The 22,016-nt window shown below is 43.2% G+C and overlaps 1 protein-coding gene across 2 annotated transcripts in view; it reads right to left on the bottom strand.

Moving 5' to 3' along the window:
• Window positions 1-22,016, bottom strand: part of CHN1 (chimerin 1) — a 188,063-nt gene that overhangs the window by 18,876 nt on the left and 147,171 nt on the right. For both annotated transcript variants that reach the window (XM_075001827.1, XM_075001826.1), the window contains exon 9: window positions 2,902-2,986. In XM_075001827.1, the coding sequence (XP_074857928.1) occupies window positions 2,902-2,986 (85 nt within the window). The remainder of the gene's footprint in view (window positions 1-2,901; window positions 2,987-22,016) is intronic.

Below are 22,016 nucleotides of genomic sequence, written 5' to 3'. Positions count from 1 at the left end.
TGTGCCAGGAGGGCCTAGAGGCAAAGCGTGGAGGATGTGCTCCACACTGCCTCTGTCCATCGCCAAGTGGAGGTGGCAGAGAGGCACCTTAGCCTGGAGGAGGCAGAGTTGAACTGGCAGCGGGCAGCCTGGGGCGAGTTAATGGGGACCCTGCAGGACGTGGCGAAAGTTTATGCTCCAAAGTATCTGTTAGTCTAGAAGGTGCCACAGGACTTCTTGTTTTTAAAAGACAAATTAAACCCTCATTTACACCATCAGTTACAGCAGGGCAGCCTTTCCCTTGTACAGGTCGAGCTCACTGGAACAAGGAAACAACACTGGAAGATCTTTTGATGATGCCCAAGGTGGAACAGACTCCAGCTCTCTCATTTTTAGCTGTGTTGGCTCAGGAGAGTGAGACAGGACAAAAAGCAGTACACAATATTTTTCTTCAAATAATTAAGCAAGATGCAACTTTGAATGTGGATTGTATGGTAATCTTTCCCTAGCCATCCACCAGACACACCCAACATCTTTGCTGGAGCCCTTAATCATCCCCATTTCCTCTTCATAACACCCCTGTCTTTGAGGGTTCATTTCCTGTCCAACTTCCATGTGCTGAAAATGATAGAATATGGCCTTCATTCAGAACTCATCTGTCCTGGTGAGAAGGCTTGCTGTTTATATTCACATAAGGCACTTTCTCCCCACCCACAAGCGGTTTAGTATAAGCAGCTGGCTTGGGGGCTGAGAAAACACAAATAGTTACATGCAGCTCAAGTATCTCACCACCATACATCTTGTCATTCCTCAGATAAGGTATGACAGCTATCACAAAGATTATGATCACAGGCTAATTGGCCTTGAGCATTCAAGAAGTGTAGTAATCTCTTAGTGTGCTTTATCTTGCAGTGTGCTTTATTGGTAGTATGAAATGCGATTACACGTTAAAAAAATCACTGTGTTTACTGGGTGCTATTGACATGGTAGGACAGCTTTATCAAACAGAGAATTCCCATTATGGCTGAAATTCTAAAGCCATCCAGCTTACATTTGTTCCTTTCTTATTACAATCATCTTTATACAGAGTCAAAGAGAGAAAAGGAGAAGGCAATGTCATTATTTCCCACATCCATAATACAGTCTAAGAAAAGGAAACCCCAAGGATCTTTTGGAGAAAAATCTGCATTAAAATGTAAAATGTTGTCTAGAGTACATCTTCTAGAACTGGGAGGGACCATGGGAGGTCATCTAGTCCAGTCTCCTGCCCTCTTAGTAGTTATAAAGAAAAACAGTAAAAAGAATAGTACTGTCAGTTCAATTATAAAACCTTTTTTGTTCATTCTACAGAAGTATGCATTTCACATTTATTGTCTTTATTGAACTTCCAGATCAAAGCTACTTCACATAAACTAAAAGCCTGTTATTTTTCCTAACTGCCAGCATTGCAAATTCAATATGAGATCAGAAAAAGAGAGCTGTCTATTTTCTGGCTCATGTATCATCAACTATGAAAAGTCTACTCCGAAAGTTTAGCTGACATCTCTGTTGCCGATACATGAAGCAGAATCAAATAAAGCTCCCTTTCCCAGAGCTGCACTGGCTATACGGATTTAACAAGATCAAAATGAGGGAAAACATTAATCTAATGAGTACACAACTAGAACTCTGAATAAACAGGAGGTAGGACAATTTAATAAGGAAGAGACATTTTCACAGAATATAAACTGCACGTAAACCTTCATTTGTTTCAGTTACTTCAGTAACTAATAATTTAAAACTTTACGGACATTAGAGACTGCTGACAAAAAAAAATCTGCATCCATGACCCAATAAAATATTACAAATCAAACATTTCTTATAAAACATTTTCAAGATTTTTCAGTAATAGCTTTTCTATAAACACATTTGTTTATGTTCAAGTTTCTACCATTTTCATTGATATAAAATTTGTATTATTTGCTTAAGAAAAGATTTCAGAAAGCTTCAGACAGTTAAAAAATACTTAAATTAGCTTGAAAATTCAGTCTCCAGGGCAACAAATGCAGTTCTTCATACATTCACATTTCTTTACACTATTTTTATAAAATTAGTTTCTGGAAAATCATAAGGCATGTTTTAAATAAAGCAACTTGTTCTTCCAATTACTTTGATCTTTTTCTCCTACCAAAATACTTAATTTTTTCCCGTTTCATAAATGTGGACTTATTTTATGTAATCTGTTTAGCTCCATCAGAAAGAGTAAATCGTCAAATGCACGCAGTATCTATTGGTCCAAGAATTTATAACACAGCCTTTGAGTGTTTATATGAAGTAAGGTTTCTATATGCCCCCATTTTAACCATCTTCATTTTTCTTCTTCATAACCCATTAATTTTTTTTTTCAAATTAAGATACAGCATGTGTGTGTAGTAGTGAGAAAACGCACACAAACAAGACTGAGAGTTGGGATTCCTGGGTTCTGTACCCAGCTCCCATTTTAACTCAGTGGGCAACATCTCGCAAATCACTTAATTGCTCTGTGACTCAGTTTATGCATCTGTAAAATCAATTTAAATACCTACTTTACATAGGTGTTGACGTTTAACTGTCTGTAAGCTTCATTAAGAGCCTCAAATTTCTCATGCCCACCCTCCCACCACGCACAGACTCATCCATTACAAAACAAACAACTCATTCAAGCTACTACTTCTACACGCTGATTGATTATTGTTGCCACCTCTGAATGTCTGAAGGATATTTAGATAGGCAATGGTCAATAGAAGCATGTGATACAACTATAACTAAAATGAAAGTGCATTTTTCTACTGATTTTATCCAGAGGCTCAGATCCTGAGTTCACAATTTATTATGACAGAGATAATGTGTCAAAGGTGTTACTGCATCAGGATTGTCTTAAGAAGCAAAGAATGAATCAGTTACCTGCACATTTTACTCCCTGAGCAATGAGGCCCCACATAAAGTTGGCACAATATTCACACCAGTGTGGACCCCTGAACGTGTGAACCTAGAAAACAATAGCAGAAAGAAGACATTAGATTATTTCACAGGCATAACATAAATGTGCATAAATGGGCTATAGTTCCCTTTCTTTTAAGGTAATATTTGGTTTAATTTCTGTTAAATTTATTTTGGGGCTCACCATCAAAACAAAAAATGACAGATACAAAGACAAAGCTGTAAGTGCAAGATTCTAACAGCCTTATGGAAAAATGTGAGCCTTCTATGCCAAGGGCCATCCTCAACAAAGGAGTCCGGTGCTCAGGAAATGGCTTTGCTTCATATGAACAGATCTGTCTCGTCAAGAGATGGAATCCTTAAGCCCCACCTGACCTTTATCCATCCAGCTGAGATGGTTGCATTATGCCAGCAATTGTAAAATAGCAGACAGCCACAGTTTGCTGTGCATCTCCTCCCCTTACCAGCAACACAGGTGGGTTTCAGCAATGCTCATTTGTGCTGTAAATGGAACTGAGCAGCAACTGCTTTTCAGCACAGGAAAGAGTATGTAAGGAATGTGGAGTCCCCTGATTTGGCCTAAATCAGGAAGAGCTCTGCCAGGTAAATATGTTGGTACAACACAGAAAAGAGGACTACACAATCAGAGGTTCCCCGGTTTTGTATAAAGGATTAGCCTTTTCTTCAAAACAATGTTAGATATTGGAAAACCTGCACAAATGTATTTATGAGCAGAATAGAAATTCACTTAAGCAAGAACAAATTCAAAACAAAGGAAGAAGACAATGCTGGTCTCAGCCCAAACTTGCCTGCTTATTCCAGTCCTTCAGCCACAATGACCTGCCTCTGATTTATTTTAGCAGGGCTTCCCACGTGGACAACCACAAGATTCTTAACAGAGAAAATCATTATTTTGAAAACCAATGTAAGGGACTTTGAGTGTTTCTGTACCAGATGATGCACTTAAGTGAAATCAGTAACTGATGATCACAAGCTAATGAAATTTACAGTCAAGAATAATTTAGCCTTATCTCATTCAGCTCTGTTTAGATATTGATGGGGTCATCCAACACATGTACTAAATCATAAGGAAAAGTAATAGAGATGTAGCCATGTTAGCCTGTACTCCAACAAAACAAAACAGCAGAAATGTAGTACTTTAAAGACTAACAAAATGGTTTATTCAGTGATGAGCTTTCGCGGGACAGACTCACTTCTGTCCCACGAAAGCTCATTACCAAATAAATCACTTTGTTGGTCTTTGAAGTGCTACATTTCCTCTGCTTTTGTTTTGTGTTGATCATAAGGGAGTGTATCAAAGAGAATGGTGAACCTTTTTCAGATGTGGATGCCTCAGGTTAAGAATCTAAACGAATACACAAGTGGATATAAATAATGGATCTGAAGTGGCCTAATTTTCAGAGGTGTTGAGTAGCCACAGCACCACTGACTCCAGTGGGGCAGAAATAGATCAGAATGACTCTTCCCTCACACAAGATGAGTATTCAGAGCAGCCCACTGAAGTTTAGATCAACGTTTCAGTTTTAATAAGGTGTTAACAGACTCGGAGAAAGTTGGTACCGAGAAAGAAAAATATGTAACTATTGTATTAGAGGTGTTCAGGTAAATCTAAATGCCTGTCTGAAGACTTATCCCTGAAACGTCACTGTGATTTTTTTACATAGAGTCAGGTTTGTAATGACAAGAAGATTTTTGTGGTACCTTCTTTGGTATTGTTAACCACAGGGTTAAAGTGTGATACCAGTAATCATATTTAACAATACATTACATAATGAGTGGTTCACAAGTATCCCATTGACTTCAGTGGAAGTATCACAGTCCTGCTTTGATATGTAACTAAACACACATTAAAACAAATATTGACATACAATCCATCCCACTAACCTCTTGCCTGACTGACCCTCAGCCTGTGCTTCACCATTCCTGTCTCTGTGTGGTCAAACGCCTCTGGAGGAAGCCCTTTGGACTTCCTCCACTAGCGGCACAAATTCACCGCCTCTTCCTTCAGACAACTTGGCCAACTTCACTGAATTCCTTTTCCATGGCCTCCCTTCTTGAAACCCTACCTCTTCCCCTTTCTCTGCAGAATCTGGTTGACTGCTGCAAAGCCAAGCACAATGTTATTAGTAGCTGTAATAACAATACCCACCACTGACAGAGATTTTTCACACGGTCTCCTTTAAAACATAATGACCCCTGTGATTTCTTCCTGGGGATTTCACTTTCCTCTGAACTTTATTCCTTACAATGCAATCATGCTCTGGTATTCCCCATCCAAAATGCTATATGTTGATGCTACACAGAGACTGAGTTTTTTTCAAAATAAAAATCCTGTCCAAAATGTGATTTTGTTGAAATAAAAATTTTCCAAGGAAAAAGCATGATTTTAATGATTTTCTTTGGATCAACAATTTACTTCAGCATATACAATTATAAACTTGTCATGATTTCTTTTGTCCCCTAAAATGGTTCCGTTGTTGGACTTTTCATTCCAGTTGAGAGTGGAAACTAAATTCCCCACAGGATGACGCTCCAGTTACTGCTGTTTCTCTTTCTTTCTTCCTCCCTCCCTCACCCTCCAAAATTACTGACTCTTTCTATAATTCTATCATGGATCCCTGACAAACTGACTTCTGCCTTCTCCTTTCCATTGCAACTGGCCTTGATGATGATGATGATAATAATCATCATCATCATCCTCATCAAATCTCTGGGCCTCTTTCCCATTCTAACCCCTCTTGACTTGTTTGCTGTTTCTCCCAATTATATCCTACTTCTTGACATCTTATTTTCATGACTCCATCGTCTTCCGGTCTGCCTTCAGCACCTCTTTTGGAGGGCCCTCCTTTTTTCCTGTCCCACTCCTTGTGGGAGAAGAAAAAAAACCGAGCTTTGTCACCTCCTTTTTTACCTTTGCAGTCTTTCCTTTCATACACTTCAATATCCATCCTCTTACTGATGACTCACAAATCTACTTATCTGCTACAGATCTTTCTCCTGCCATCCAGTCCAAGCTGAGGGCTGTCGCTCTGACATCTGCTGCATGAATCTTTGTCAACTTAAACATACGTGGCCTACACCGAACTTCTGATGACACATACTCTCTCCCAATTCTTGGTCACTGGAGACAAAAACAAAATCCACTTTGCCACTCAGGCCCAGCAACTTACAATCAGCTCAGATGTCTCGCTGTTTCTATCCCACACATCTAGCTGTGTCCAAATCCTGCCACCATTTTTTGTACACTACTTCTAAAAAACAAGGTTCTCTGTTTTTACAGTTGAATGTGAATGTTAACTTCCCTGAAAAATAACAGCAGCCCAGATGTCCTAATTTAAGTTATGCCTACTCCCCTATTAAAAACAATTGCCATATGCAGATTTTACTGTCTTTTTACATGTGACAGCAGAATTGAAAATCTGTGGCTCTTCACTCTAAAAAAATCTTGTTTTTATCTTGCTTTTTCAGTGATCTTTCACTGAAGGATAGTTTAGGAAGTTCTTGGAAGACAGATCTGGATTAATTGGTTGTGCCATATTTTTAGTTTATAAAATGTCAGGCTAACCTATAAAATTTGAAAGAAAAACTTAACTGACCAGTTTTAAAAGAACAAACCTACCATAAAAACAGCCTAAGTTCAACCACTGCTCCCTCCCCAAAGGCTGAGAAAATAGGAGAGCCTCCTTATCAGACCAGAGACGAAAACAAGTTTCAGAGTTGCATTTTCTCCATTAGTAAATCTTTACACTTTTATTTTTAGTTCTCCACAGTATAAATAGGGTACATTAGAAAGATGGAACTAATGTTATGGGATGTGGAAAGAGAGTTCGCTTCTGAGGTTTGCAGTATTCTTACTTTTTCTACTGAAAGCCATTTTTCAATCCATAGGAAAAAACTGCGGCATGCCAGAGATTAATAATCATATCTATTTTGGGATTTGATTTATTTTTGTATGGTATTTAATTAGTTTAATTAGAACACAAGGTAGAGCGTGTACCTCCAAGGTCAGACATTTAAAAAGTCCCAATAAATAATTTCATTAAGGGCTCTGATGACAGCATATACCACAAGCATTACATCCTCCAGCAGGTCTCACTTGCAGTGATATTTGAGGTTTTGGTAAAAATTGGTCAGCAACATACTAGTCATAAGAGTTAGCTACCTATATCTTTCTGGGATCCATCTTTCTGCATATTATCTTTTGCCCTTTGAAATTATTAGGCTGCTCTCAAGAGAGCCTCGACTATAATTTGAGAGACAAGAATGAGCCCGCATACAAACAAAATTCATGATTATCTGATAAAACAAGACGACGTGCTCAAAATTAAACAAATTAAGAAACTCTCGCTTTCAGATTTTAGCTAGCAAATTCTTTTAGCAGTTATTTTAAGCAACATTTAGAAAAAGCAAGAGGAATGCAGGAATGCAGTAAAAATGCTTCAGAAAGGTGATGTGATAGAAAAAGATTAATTGGGAGAGCCTCATCAAAGCCAGCACTGAGAAGAACAGAGATTTGGATGTGACAAGTGAGTTATGTACAGCATTTACCACTGAAGCATGTGAACCACAGTCCTAATGACTGTGCCTTGAGATGAAGAAAGTGTTCACCTATTATAAGCTGAAGCCTGTATTCATTGTGCCAGTGCCAGAGGGCATTAGTTTTCAATTCATCTTTGTCAGATGACACACATACTTTTTACATTGCAATGTAGTCTATTGTATGTACATCTCATTTAGATGTCAGTGTAAGAATAACCGTTTGTGACAAAGCCATATACTTAGCAAACACGTCACACATTAATTAAAAAAATAGCAACACAGAACAACACACAAGTGTAATTGTTGGGGCTGCAGTCTCATCAGAGTCATTAGCTAAGTGGACTGAGGTCTGGCCAGTGGTTGGAGGAGAGACCTTCAAGGAAAGGAGGGCTGAATAAGTTAATACTGAACTGATTAAGTAATGTGGCATTCGGGGGTTCTGTTCTGCTGGAGGTGCTGTTCTTCCAGCAAGGCATAAAACCATAGCCACTAACTATTCTGTGACACTGTCCGAGTACTCTGTGCCAGCGAGTCTATGGGTTTGTCTGCACAATACTTTTATTTGGTTCTGTAAATTTTAGTTCACACTGGTGTTGCGCACCAAATGGCCTGTGAGGACCCTGCTGGCAAGCACTGAAAGTTCTCTAGTGTGCCCTCATGTTGTGAAGTCCTACTACACTAAGATACTACAGAACTTCTAGTGTGTGCAGTAGGGTCCTCAGAGCCAGTTAGTTTTACCCTAGTGCAGGGTAAAATTTACGTCCTTCTGGTGCAGACTGAAGCTCTGCGTAAAGCAAACCTGGGGGTGACAATTAGCCCAGCATTCCCACATAAATTCCAATTTCAGCAACTAAATTCTGCCTACTTAAATTTCCCACACAGCTCATATTGAATACAATATTCTTCTATTTTTTACACATAAATGTATTCTATTAAATTTTAAAATATGCCAACCTCAATAATTAACTCAACCTGTAGTATGCTCACTGCCACAGTGGATTTTTCCAAGCATTGCAATATGAGAAGTCAAGCAGCTATAATTTTTGTAAGAAAAGTTCCCTTACATATATCCATAACTCGTCGGACAATGATGTTGTGCAAATGGAAAAGGTCAAGGAAACATGCCAACAAAAGATGAATCATCTCAAGTAGCAATTGGTCCAATATTCCTATATAATCTTTAAATAATGGTTTGTTATTAAATAATACCCCTAGGATGAGGGTCTCAAAGTATTTTAAAATATCAAGTAAGCAAGCCTTTCAAACCCTCTTAGGCAAGTATTACCGTCCCCATTTTTCAGGAGGAGGAGAAGGAGGCAAAGAAAAGTTAAAAGGTTATCAAGGCTGTGAGCAAATCAATAGAAGAACTGTGATTAATATACAGTACAGATATCTTCATTTGACGATATAATAGAAGTGAAGGTGATGCTATACGCTCTCAAAAGTATGCTGATTGGACTTGTGTTAACAATGGTGATAACTTCTCAGAGCTAGTCTTGAACTGTGCCAACAACTTTGTTCAGCACTTCTTGAGAGGAAGTGACAGTTTGAACTAAGTGCACCAGCATTCAAAGAGTTGGCTATAAATAGGACCTCTATCAGGTAAGGGCTTATTGTCTCGAATGTTGAGCCGGGGAACATTCCTCCAGGTCCTCACTCATAGCAAGCCAGGAGCGCTGTCATGTCTTTTTACTTCTTGTTTTGTGCTGATCATGTCAGCAGGAATGTGAACAACTGGGAATTACATTTAAATAGTGCTATAGTAGGCAAATACAGGAAGCAAAAGAAGAGAGAAAAATTTTTTTTTGGCAAATTCAACAAGAACAGTGATATTTCTTTGAGCAACAGAATAGTGGATTCTTCTTTAAATTGATATATAGAATCTGACTCACATAACCCATTTTATCACGCAGTTCACATAATGCAGTTGCAATGGAAAAATATAACAGTTAGAAACAGGAGGTGAAACCCAAGCAGGGCTCTTAGACTGGAAGCTTTGGAGCAAAAGTTATGTCAAATATTCCTCCAAAGTGGCAGATGATAAAGGACTTCACTTTGCTATGTGCTACAGCTAATTTGGAGGAAGGCATTTGATAAGAAGCTATGACACACTATATATGCACCTTGAGGTAAATGCCTAGACTGCCTCATTACAGCCTTCCTAAACTTAGCCATATAAGTGTGCTAATCAGCTCCCAAGGCGATACACATGCAAGGGCATGAAATTTAGAAATAGAGATGTGTGAAGCTGTGTGTGTCTGTGTGCAGTAGTTTGAATAAAACAGGAATATGAAGAAAAAGCTATTTTCATTTTTAAGGAAAAAAGGGCAACTTGAAACTGAGGACTGGCATGTAAAATCAGAAGTAGCAGACTAGTTTTGTGGTGCACAAAGACACTGACATGGAAAAGTTAGGGTACGTGTCCCAGTAACTGAATACTTCTGTTGCACCAAAGCCTAAACATCGGCTAAGAACAAGCTGAGTTTCAAATCAGACAAAGAATCTCTGAGAGCATCCTTGAATCCTTGAGGAACTTTTCGAAAGTTTTCTCCACTTTGGATTTATGAGAAGAGCTATTTTCACCTTTAAATGGTTTTTCAAGTTCTAAATGTCTAAAAAGTAACTTAGATCTTCAGGGGTCTCTTATCTCCGACAATGTGAAGAGAGACAAATTAAGTTTAAAAACACTATAGAGAAACTTAATTTGTTAATGAATGTTAATTTGCACGTACTGACTCCTTTAACAATATGCTAAAATAATTTCAAAAGTTTAGAGCCAGATCCACAATTCATGTAAATCAGTTTAACTATTTCCGTCAATAAAACCAGGTCAAATTACACCCTCTCAGGACCTGGCCCATATTTTCCAAACAATAAGATATGAAACCATATATGGTAGGACAGTAACCCCCACAGTATGCGCGATATTAATTTGTGCTTAGTTCACATTAACTTGAGTTAAGTGCAAACAGAAAGGGCTCCAGCCCTGCAGCTGGGGGAAGCAGGGGAGAAGCCCTGCTACAGTAGCAGTCTGTCCACTGGGTTCCTGCAGCTGGAGCTGTGGGGCTGGAGAGCTTTCTTTTTGCATTTAACTCTTGCTAATGTGAATTAAATGCAAATTGAAATCGCACATACCGGGGGATTACTGTACTAACATACAAGGCGGAACCGGGGAGAAGCCACGCCTGGCTCCCACCAGCTGCTTGGTTCCCCGCTGCCCCCTGCCACTTGTGGGACCTGGAAAACTGACCAGCACCTGGCTGGTCAGTTTCCCAGGTTCTGCTAATGGTGGGGAGACGGTCCCACCTCCCTCAACTTGAGTGAAATTTGAGTTATGTGGAGGTTGCAAGGAACATAACCCCCATGTAACTCAGGGGTCTACTGTATCAGAAGCTATAAAAATGCATTCAATGAACATTTAAAGGGTCAGCCATGAGGGTTTTTTTTTTTTTTTTTTCTGTAGACATAGCAGTTGTACTTCATCTCTCAACTGTAATAAATCTTAGACCAGGTCTATGTGAGAAATTTTTATCAGGATAATATCAGGACAGTGATTCTTCATTACATTCTTACACTAGCAGAAAGCCGGAGCATGACCGCAGTTAAACTAGCAAACAAGTGCTTTTGCTGGCACAGCTTATTTTGTTCAGGGAAGTCTCTTTTGCAGGTATAAGATGTCTCGTCCCTTCTTTGTGTAATTCTTTAAGGCCTGCTCTCCCTTCAGTGAGCCTGTGAAAGCCTGTTGCCTTCAACGTACTGGCAACAGTATTTTGCCCTTCAATGTTTAGTTCTCATGTATGGTATTATGATGACACACGTATCAGACACATGCTAGGGAACCACAGAAAGAGGTTTAATCAGCATCTCTGCTGACAAATTAAATGGAAAATGTGTCTCAGTGGAAAAACATTTTGGTTTTAAAGCGATTATATTAGCATGTACACCAGTAATTTACCATACCCATTATGCAACCAATAGTACAAGCAAGTTAAATTAACCAGTCATGCTCTGACAGACACTAAGGGCTACATCTAGACTAGAGTGAGCTGTTGACAGTAGTTGCTGTCTGAAGATATCATCCAACAAAACTTCTGCTGACAGATCGTGCCCAGACAGTGACGCATATTGACAAACAATCCGCCTGGCCGCTCTTTTGACTGAACTGCCCCCTGAACACCGTCAGACAGATTTGCATGGCCGGCAATCCAGTCCAGGAGACACGCCCTTAAAGGCCCCCCAACAGGCGCCCATTCCCTGCCCATGCTGACACTTGCCTATCTCCACGAGGGACAGCACAGCTGCTACAGCAGGGCTTCCATGCTTGCCAGGAGACACAGTGCTTTCTAGCTAGCCATGGTGCCAGAAGGTGGGGGTTGCAACCTGTGGGGTTGCACTGGCCCCACCCAGAAGGGCTTCAGCACTTGCTGCGCCTCATCACGGCCGTCCTCCTCTTCCTCTGGAGGGCAAGCCTGGCACCAGTTTTCAGGAGCACATTGTTGCTGCCACATGGGCCCGAACCATGGAGGTCATGGGGCGGTGGGAGGACCAGCAGTGGCTCCAGAACTTCCGCACGTGGAAGGACATTTTCCTGGAGCTCTGCACCTGGCTCACCCCCTGCCCTCCAGAGACAGGACGCTCGGCTGCGGCCCACCATTCCTGTGGAGAAGTGGGTTGCCATCACCCTACAGAAGCTTGCCCCTCCCCCAACAACAGCTACTGCCTGGTGGGCAACCAGTTTGGTGAGGGGAAGTCCACTGTTGGGCTCCTATTCATGCAGGTAAGGCACTCTCAGGCTGCAGGCCCTGCACGGAGGAGGGGAGGACAGGAGTGTGGGTGTCCTGCCCAAGGGGGACCCTCGGGAGGTGGGATTGGGTGTGCGAGGGGTGGGAGGGGACCATGTCATCCCACTCTACCACAGCCTGGGGGGGGCTCACATGGGCACTCCCAGAGAGCTTGGGGGAGTGGGGACAAGAAGGGACAACAGACCCCCCCCAGGGCCTAGGGGCTTCCTCCCTCAGTCCTTGACATGTGTTTTCAGTCCCTCTTGTTTGCAGCTCATGATAGCCATCAACATGCTCCTGCTGTGGAGGGTTCTGTCTGTCTGGCAGATGTGGACACTGTTGTGGCCAGATTCGCCACTCTGGGATTCCCCAAATGCTTTGGGGTTATCGACGGGACCCACATCCCGATCTGCGCCCCGGACCACAGTGTGGCCAGGTATATAAACTGAAAGGTGGACTTCTCCATGGTGCTGCAGGCCCTGGTTGACCACTTGGGCCACTTCATAGAAGTCTATGTTGGGTGGTTGGCCCGACCGTCCGACGCCCGTGTGTTCCAGAACTCGCAGCCTGTGCTGGAGGTTGGAGGCGAGCACCTTTGTCCCGCGCCAGGAGCTGGCAGTTGGAGCTGTGCACACGCACACTGTGCATTGTGGGGATACGGCCTACCCCCTCACTCCTTATGAAGCCGTACATTGGCCACCTGGACCCAAGCCAGGAACTCTCTAATGTCCAACTCAGCCAGGCCTGGATGCAGGCCAAATGCGCCTTTGGCCACCTCAAGGCGCATGTTCAGTGCCTCCTCACCCACCTTTAAGTGGCCAGCGCAATGCCCCCCAAGTTCTGGATGAATGTTGTGCCCTGTCCAACATCGTGGAGGCCAAGGGGTCAGCCTTCCTCCTGGGGTACGGGGTGGACACTGGCTGTGGCTACGAGCAGCCAGGCACCGTTCCAATTTGCCAAGCACACTGGGATGGGCTGCAGATCTACGAGGCCCTGAGGGGAAGCTTCTCACTTGGCTCCCAGTGACCTTCAGCTGGGCACCCCCAGTGGAGGCCTCAGGCCCACAGCCCTATCCCGTCCCTACCACGACCTCTCCCATTGCCCCCTCACCCCTCCCTGACACCTGCCCAATAAACATGGACTTGGGAATGCTGGTTGAATAACCTTTCCACTTAAAGAAAGATAAACGATGTGAAAATACACAGCGTAACACAAAACTATTTATAAACAGTGAGAAAACAGTGAACTATATACAGTGTGTGTGAGGCTTAGGATGGGGAATCTTGGGATGGGGTGGGGGAGCCTCTGTCCATGGAGAGGGTGGGGAGCTGCGACCCCATGGGGAATGGGACCCTGAGCAGTGTCGGCCTTGGGAAAGGATCCCCTCCTGCCATAGGTTCTGGGTCCCTGGTGGGGCTGGGTTTGGGCAGGGAGCACAGGAATGTATGGATGCAGTGGGGCTGCAGTAGGGTCTGGGTCAGCAGAGGAAGCGTAGGGAACAGGGCGTGGGCCTGGCCCTCAGCCACTGCTAAAACTCGAGGAAGCCCTGCAGGATGGCCGGCGGGGTTAGAGGTGGGGGGAGTGGTGGTGGCAGGGTCTGCGGCGACAGCAACAGGCAGCTAGGCCAACAGGTCCCACCAGACACCTGGGGCAGCATTGAAGTGGGACATCAGTTGGTCCCAGGACTGTGACTGCCACTCCTGGTCGCCCTGCAGCTGGTACTCCAAGAGGTCCGTGAGCCTCCAGAGGGTGGCAGCCTGGTGAAGGCCCCTCTAGCTGCAGGCCCGCTCTCTTGGTGGGAGGTTGTCAGCTCGCCCTGGTGCTTGCTTGGGGCTGCCTCACTCTGGTGCTGGGGGGTGGGCCTGGCTGGAGCCTGCACAGTGGGGCCTGCCACATGGTGACTCCGTGGTACAAGGGCGACTGTGCTGACTGCGGCACGCCCTCCCTCCCTCCCTCCATTTGACAGGCTAGCCGCCCAGGGGGAGTGTCTGGCCACAGAGGGGTGAGCTGGGCGCAGCCTGGACCTCCCCAGGTTCTCCTCACACATATGCGGCTTGCAGTGGTGCCCACGGGAGCGGGCGCTGACCTGCCAGAACGTGCCTGGGTGCATGCCCATGTGCCAGGACCCGCACCCCTCGGTTGTCTGGGATCAGGCTGGGGCCCGTGTGACTAGCCCACTTCCAGTCGTGGCAGGGGCTGGCCGGGCCCCATCCCCTGGGCTTGTCTGGCCTGCCATGGGTCTGGCAAGAGGCTGGCATCCAGGCCCGGGGGGTGCCTGCTGCGTCTGGGTGAGGCACACCACCTTGCAAACGGTTGCATGTGCTGGGACCGCAGAGTGACGTCCAGCCCGAGCTGGCCTGGTGACACTTGCAGCACGCCTGGTCTGTGCCCACCTCCAATGCTCTGCAGTGTGTGACGCATTGGGCACTTATTAAAGGGACCCTCGCCCAGCTCTGGGGACGTCCCAGAGACGACCTGGCTGGAGGGGCCTGATTCAAGCGCAATGAGCTGGGTGCTGCCACTCACCTTGGACTCCATCTCTGCCTCCGGCTCCAGCAAGGGTTGGGTGCTGGGCTACTCCTCCTCCTTGGGCTCCAGCTCTGGCTGCAGGGGGGGGTGCTCCTCTGCTGTGTCAAGAGGGGCAGGTGGAGGGGATAGGTCATCTGCCCCCAGGAGCGCGTGCAGCTCCCTTTAGGAAGGGGCAGGTCGCAGACCTGGATGTAGTCCTGCTGGAGCTCTTTTACTTTGGCCCACACTTGCCCCCTAGTGCAGGCAGGGTGGTCCTGTGCCGCCAGGACAATGGCCAGTGGGGGCACTGCAGTGCTTGGCTTTGGGGTTAAGGAGGGTGTGTCCCAGGGTGGCTCCTGAGATCCCTCTGGCTGGTCCCCTGAGACGGGGGGGGAGGGTCTCATGGCACCTGTGCCTCTGCCATGCTGCTGGCTGGTGCTGGAGGGAGCCGTGCAATATGCTGTTGCGCCAACACTCAGGTTCCTACCACAGAGTTCCCTGGGCTCCCTGCAGCTTTAAGAATGGCTGGAGGCAGGGACCATGGAGCTCTGCTTCCTGTGGACCAGGTATCCCCCAGCTCACCTGTGCAGTGCCCTGGAGGCCTTTTCTGTTGACAGACATTCCCCCAGAACGTCCAGACTGGCTTTGTGTTGACAGATCTTCCTGATAATACCATCCTTGCTACCATGGATCTAGAGGCTCTCTACACCAATATTCCACATGAAGATGGACTACAAGCGATTGGGAACACTATTCCGGATGTTACCATGGTAAATCTGGAGGCTGACCTATGTAACCTTATTCTCACCAATAACTATTTCCGATTTAGGGACAATTTATACCTCCAAATCAGCGGCACTGCTATGGGCACCTGCATGGCCCCAGAGTATGCTAGTGTTTTTACAGCTGACTTAGAACAATGTTTCCTCAGCTCTCTTCCCCTATTGCCCCTCCTTTACTTATGCTACATTGATGATATCTTTATCATTTGGACCCAGGGTAAAGAGACTCTTAAATTATTCCACAGAGATTTTAGCAATCTGCACCCCACCATCGATCTCCGCCTTGACTATTCCGCACAAGAGATCCATTTCCTGGACACCACAGTACAAATCACTGATGGCCAAATCAATACCACTCTCTACTGGAAACCCAGTGACCACACACTTACCTATGTGCCTCCAGCTTCCATTGGGGACACATCATAGTGAAGCCCATTAGATACAAATGCATCTACTCTAATCCTACTGACAGAGACCAAAGACATCAAGATCTCCTTGTAAAACTAAATTACTCACTGGGAGACATAAAAACAAAAAACAAAACAAAACAAAATACCACAGACTGACAGGGCCAGATGGATACCTAACAAACAGCTACTTCTAGATATGCCCAAGAAGGTCAGTAACAGAACACCACTTGTTATCACCTACAGTTCCCCAACTCAAACCCCTCCAGTGCATTATTGGCAACCTACAACCTATACTGGAACATGATGCTACACTCTCAGAGGCTCTGGGTGAGAGGCTTGTGCTGTCCTACAGAAAACCGCCTAACCTCAGCACAATTCTCACTTGCAAACACACGCCCTACCACAGAAGCACTAATCCTGGAATCTCCCTTGTAACAAACCCCATTGCCAACGCTGGCCACATATTTATTCCAGAAACACCATCACTGAACCTAACCACATCAGTTACAAGATCAGGGGCTCATATTCCTATACATCCACTGATGTTATATATGCCATCACGTGCCAGTAATACCCCTCTGCTATGTATACCAGACAGATGGGACAATCATTTTGCCAAAGAATGAATGGACACAAATCAGACTTTAGGAACATGAATACAGCAAGGTTGCGACATTTGCAAGTTCAATTACTTGGGAACATCACTTCCCTAGGGCTCCGGAGTCAGGAGTGCAGCAGCCATGGCTTCTCCGGGGCTCTGGATGGGGAGTTCTGGCACTCCGTTGCTTCTCCAGGGCTCTGGGCTGGGAGTGCCAGCAGCCGCTCATTCCCCGGGGTTCGGGGCTGAGTGTGCCACCAGCTGCCACTTCTGGCGAATTCTGACGAAGTGGGTCTTTGCCCATGAAAGCTGATGCTCCAAAATATCTGTTAGTCTATAAGTATAAGGTGCCACAGGACTTTTTGTTTTGAAGATACAGACGAACATGGCTACCTCTCCGATACTTGTCATCCAACAACAAAAAAACTCTAACGCCAGATTACAGAGGGAGACATCTGAACCGAAATTTATTCTCAAATTTGACACTTGGGGATTTGGTCTTTATAGAGGTAACAATTCCCTTATGCATTACAAAGACAGCTTCCCCATCTTTGATATCTGTAGTGATCTCAGGCAAGTCAACTTAACTTGACAGACACTTGGAGTAAGTAATTTTCTTCACCACCTTTGCCCCCACTTCCTAGCTGATTTGTCGTTTTTTTTGTTGTTGTTTTCTGCCTCTCTGTTATATACTTATCATGCCAGGTCACTTTCAGCACTATTCCCAGATAGGAAGAATCGGATCTGCTCATCACCTAATAAATTATTTTGCTAGTCTTTAAAGTGTTACATGCCTGCTTTTTTGTCTCTGCTGACAGAGGCGTTCTTCCTCGTGAGGAGCAGGATAATGCTGTCATCCAAAGTCCCTTGTTCTGTCAATTTTTTGTTGACAGAACACCTTGGGAATGTAGATGTTCTGTGGCGTTTGTTGACAAAATACCAGTTTTGTTAACAAAATCCTCTAGTGTAGATGTAGCCTAAGTAGCATAGCAATAAAGGCAACAACATGTCAAATGCCAATGCTGCACAAAAATGTTCTCAAGACATATTTCCTTTTAATTAATCACAAAACAAGACAACACCGACAGAAAAAAAAAAACCACAGGAAAACGTATATACGGTTACCACAATTCCAGCCCTGCTAGGTCATACATAAACTTCTCCTTGCTCCAGTAAAGCTCCAGCAGAAGTACAGAACTAACCTAGGTAGAAAAGTACTTTCACACCTTGAAATATTGACATTTGTGAAATATCTGCAGAATTCTCCTAGCAAGATTCACATTCCTCAAGAATCAAGAGGCCAATGGCATTACCCAAAAAACAAGTCCAGGGAGATCCAAATTATCAGTTCCCCCAGGCCTATGAAGCATCCAGAGGAGGACAAGACCTCCAAGATTAGACAATCTAACTTCCTAGCACTGTAAAATTGTTCCCTACAATATATTTGCTAGTGTTTTGTCCAGTCTGGTTTTAAATCTGCCAAGCGATGGAGCTTCGACTATATTCCCTTGGGAGATGATCCCACAGGCTAACACATCTTGCTGACAGAAAGGTTTCATGCTGTTCATCTTAAGATTTGTCTTTACTTACCTTCTTTCCATGCCTCCTAATTATACTCCCTCTCTCTATGACCCTAAATAATTTTTTCTTTCCTTGTCCTGATGTTTATGTCCCTTAACAACTATTGGAAATTATTATTCTTCCCTAACCTTGGTGGAAAAAACACATCCAACTTTCGCAGCAGGGAGAAGTGGAGTGCTGGTGAATACATCCCAGTCAGGAGACAAATGTTACCATGAAAAGATATGTGGGGGCCATGGAAGAGGAAAAATCTTTGTATTGAACAAGCATTTTAGGAATGGAGGTGATTCAGATGACAGAAAATGGGAGGGATTCTCAAAGCTGGATGCAAGCAGTCATTCCCCCGGAAAGAAATTGCATGTATCTCAAACATAACACATTCAATCTAAAAAGAATATTACATGTTTCTTTATTGCAGATGCACAAGACTAGCCTCAGTTCCATAGTCTCGGCACAGTTCTACTAATCCAATTTGTTCTTCAAACTGTGGTTCGGAATAAGTATGTGACTTAGAGATCATACAGTCCAGAAGCCCAAGTCAGTTTCTACTAAAGTGAGCTTGCCCCGTCCCAACACTGGTTTGTAGTTTGATTCTGCAGCCAGCTCAAGTCCTTCACCTTAATCTTAATTTTATTAATGGATAAGGTCTCAGCTATATTAGAAACAGCATCTCTAGCTACAAACTACCAGGACAGTTGTGCTCTCCAGGGACAGCACAGTTTACATTAATTAGAAGAGAACTTGTAACAGGTGGAGACTAATCAGTCACAGCTGCAGGATCCAACTGTGGAATGTACCTCTAGAAGAGATCAGAAAAATCTAATGTCTGACCACTTTAGGAAATACAGTAGGGTCTCAACATCCGCGAGGGTTCTGTGTTAAGAACCCTCGCAAATACTGAATTTGGCAAATATGGCATCCACGCCCACCTGGAGCCCGGCTGCCGGCGTGCCTGCCCGACACCCTGGGGCAGTGACCGCTCGCGAATACTTGAATTCGCGAACATTAAGTTTGCAAATTGTGAGACCCTACTGTACTGCACAATTGTCCTATTTGGCAAAGCTTTTCCCACTATAACCAGCATAACATCCTCAGCTTCAACTACCCCTCTCTCTTCCTGGCTTCAAATACCAAACAAAAAACAAACACTCAGAACAGGCCTGTCCTTAGCCCCCAAAAGGAAAGAAACTCATTCTATGCTACTGGGTTACAGCACAAAACTGACAAGTAGATTTTAGAAGCTACTGGGTCATGCCCATAATGTGAAATGAATCTAAATACAGAGAGGCCTTTTTATGGTCGATGGAAGGTTGGAATCATACAGATGATTCAACAAATGTCTCTGCTTTGTTTTGCCAAATGAAAAATAATACTGCATGCCAGACTACACAATAAGTGGGACAAATAGACTAAAAGCTAAATACACCAAATAATCAATACGGCCAGATCTAGTTTAAGCCACATTTATCATTTCCATTCACCTTCAAGTCTCACTATTTAATCATTGTTAAATAAAATCCCATTTTAAACATGTTTTTTGTAATTACAATGCTTGCAGTGGCTTATTTTGTTGTTAATAGTAAAGTTTATATAACCAAAACCCTGTTACTGAATGTACATACACAGTGCTACGCAACAGCTCTGACAGGCAGTAAAGAAGCCTTCCAATTCAAGTGTAAGATACGGGAGGAATCTAGAGGGAAAAATAAAACATTTCCAGGACATCTCTATCCTGGCAAAAAGTGATGTTGAGATCCCCTGCCTACCACATGGCTGGGAATAGAAGAGAAGGCTGATCCCAAGTAGTGAAAAGTGTGTGTCCTCTCTTTCCCTGGTTGGAGGATGCAAAGCGAAAAAGCTAGGGAGTGTGTGCGTGTGGCCGGGGGGACAGACTGCATTCAGTGTGGTCCATCGAGTTGCTTTATTTTGTGTAATTTATGGGTTTTGCGTTCAAACACCAAATCCTGCTCTGCGGCAAGGGTTTTACCAATGACATGGTTAGGGTATTTGCTTCCTTTCCCGAGCTGGTAAAACAGCCCACCATTCTGCTATAGTGACCTGACATATTTAGTTAGTGATTTAAAATGTTATATTTATACTTTTAGGATGACAATCTGACTGTCATATTCAGCAACAAGGGAGGGAGCCACACAATCTACCACTCACTGGTGGTATCAGAACTCTGATACAAGTTTGGAGGGTTTGCAGTTTAAAAAAGAAACAAAAATAGGTATTTTTAAAGCCATTGTAAATGGGGATCATGGGCAGCTTTTAGGCTTACCGTTCATGACAATATCCCTTTCATAGGTAAATTTACTGTCATATGCCCTCTGGTATACAAGCTCCTGTTCTTGGGAAGAATTATGTTTCTTTTTGAAATTTGCTTAATGAAAGGTACTTGATTTTAATGCCTTGATGGAAGAAATAGTATTCTTTTAATAGGTGTATTTTCTAGCAGGCGTACATTTAAGGAACAAGCAGTACAATAGTGATAATAAAATAATTTTCCTGATGGAAAGATTTTGAACTATTTACTACTTACAATCACACAGTATGTTAAAGCAGCTAGCATGCATTAAAATTTACAAAGACAACGTTACAAAAAAATCCACTTAAGAAAGGTAGACGAAGAACAATCAAACCAACTGAGTATTTTCAGAACAGAAATATGTACTATTTCATAACAGCAGCTACGAAAGAAAGCAGTGTACAAAATGAAACAACTATAGATCCATCTAGACATATTTATAAATATATAGATAGATCCATTGATAGATACTTTTATGTTTAAGCTTATATACTGCTTTCTTTCTTAGCTACTGTATGAAACAGCACATACTTCTGTTCTGAAAACATTATATAATATATACTGATTTCCCATGTACATGGGAATATGGATACTCATGGCAAATCAGCATCTTTGGGCACCTATGATTATCCTGAAAATCTAAGGCAAAGGTCTTAGTTGCAAGGCAACATTTTAAGTCACCTGTACAACCCAGGTTCTTGCAAAAATATACCATGGATTTAATTGACAAGCAACAGGATTATTCAGTACCAAATGTTCATATTACAAGCTAATTTTCTCTTTTTATATAATATTTTGTATTTTCAATTTTTAACCTATTGAAGGAGTCATGTCCAACAAAATATAGTGATCATAAATGTTTCCAATTTTTGATGGTAGAACTTGAGAGCTAGAAGACAGATTTTAAAACAATCAGATGAAGAGTGTCTGACTATTGGAACTGTAAGCAAAACATATGGAAAATGAAACAGAAATTAAGTGAATGTCATCAGATTTCTTGCTAAAAAGTCAATATTTTCCTCTTGCCCTAATATTTTACAAAACCTGGAGCAGAAACATGCCCCCCCCTGCCCACCGCGGCTACCCTAAAAAAAAAAAATCTGTTTTCCAGGCACTTCTGTTAAGTTAGTATGATAATCACTCAGATCACTTATCCAGTTTTGCATATACAGACAGCTTATTATGTGATGAAATTGGTTGCAAAAAGCTGAATTTCTAAGATTTGACATGATAATTAGCACAAGCATATACACAGTATGTTTATTGTCATGCTTGCCTCTTAATGGATGAAGGAGGAATATATTTACAAAAACACATTAGAACAATAATTAGAAGCTATAAAAAAGTGAAGGCAAATTATATTAAAATGAAGAGTAGGTGCTAGTGTCAGCCACTTTAATAATCCCTTGGTAAACCACACTCTTTTCATCAGAGTCAATACATTAACACAGGAGAAAAGCCAGAAACTAAGGGAAATGGAGACCATCTGCTCAATCCAGATGCAACAGAATATGTTTCTTATATCCAGTGCTATTTACCAGAGACAAACAG

The sequence above is a fragment of the Carettochelys insculpta genome, chromosome 8 (assembly GCF_033958435.1).
Source record: "Carettochelys insculpta isolate YL-2023 chromosome 8, ASM3395843v1, whole genome shotgun sequence".
Taxonomy (NCBI): domain Eukaryota; kingdom Metazoa; phylum Chordata; order Testudines; family Carettochelyidae; genus Carettochelys; species Carettochelys insculpta.
The sequence above is the reverse complement of the archived record's forward strand: the minus strand, read 5'-3'. Positions and strand labels throughout refer to the sequence as shown.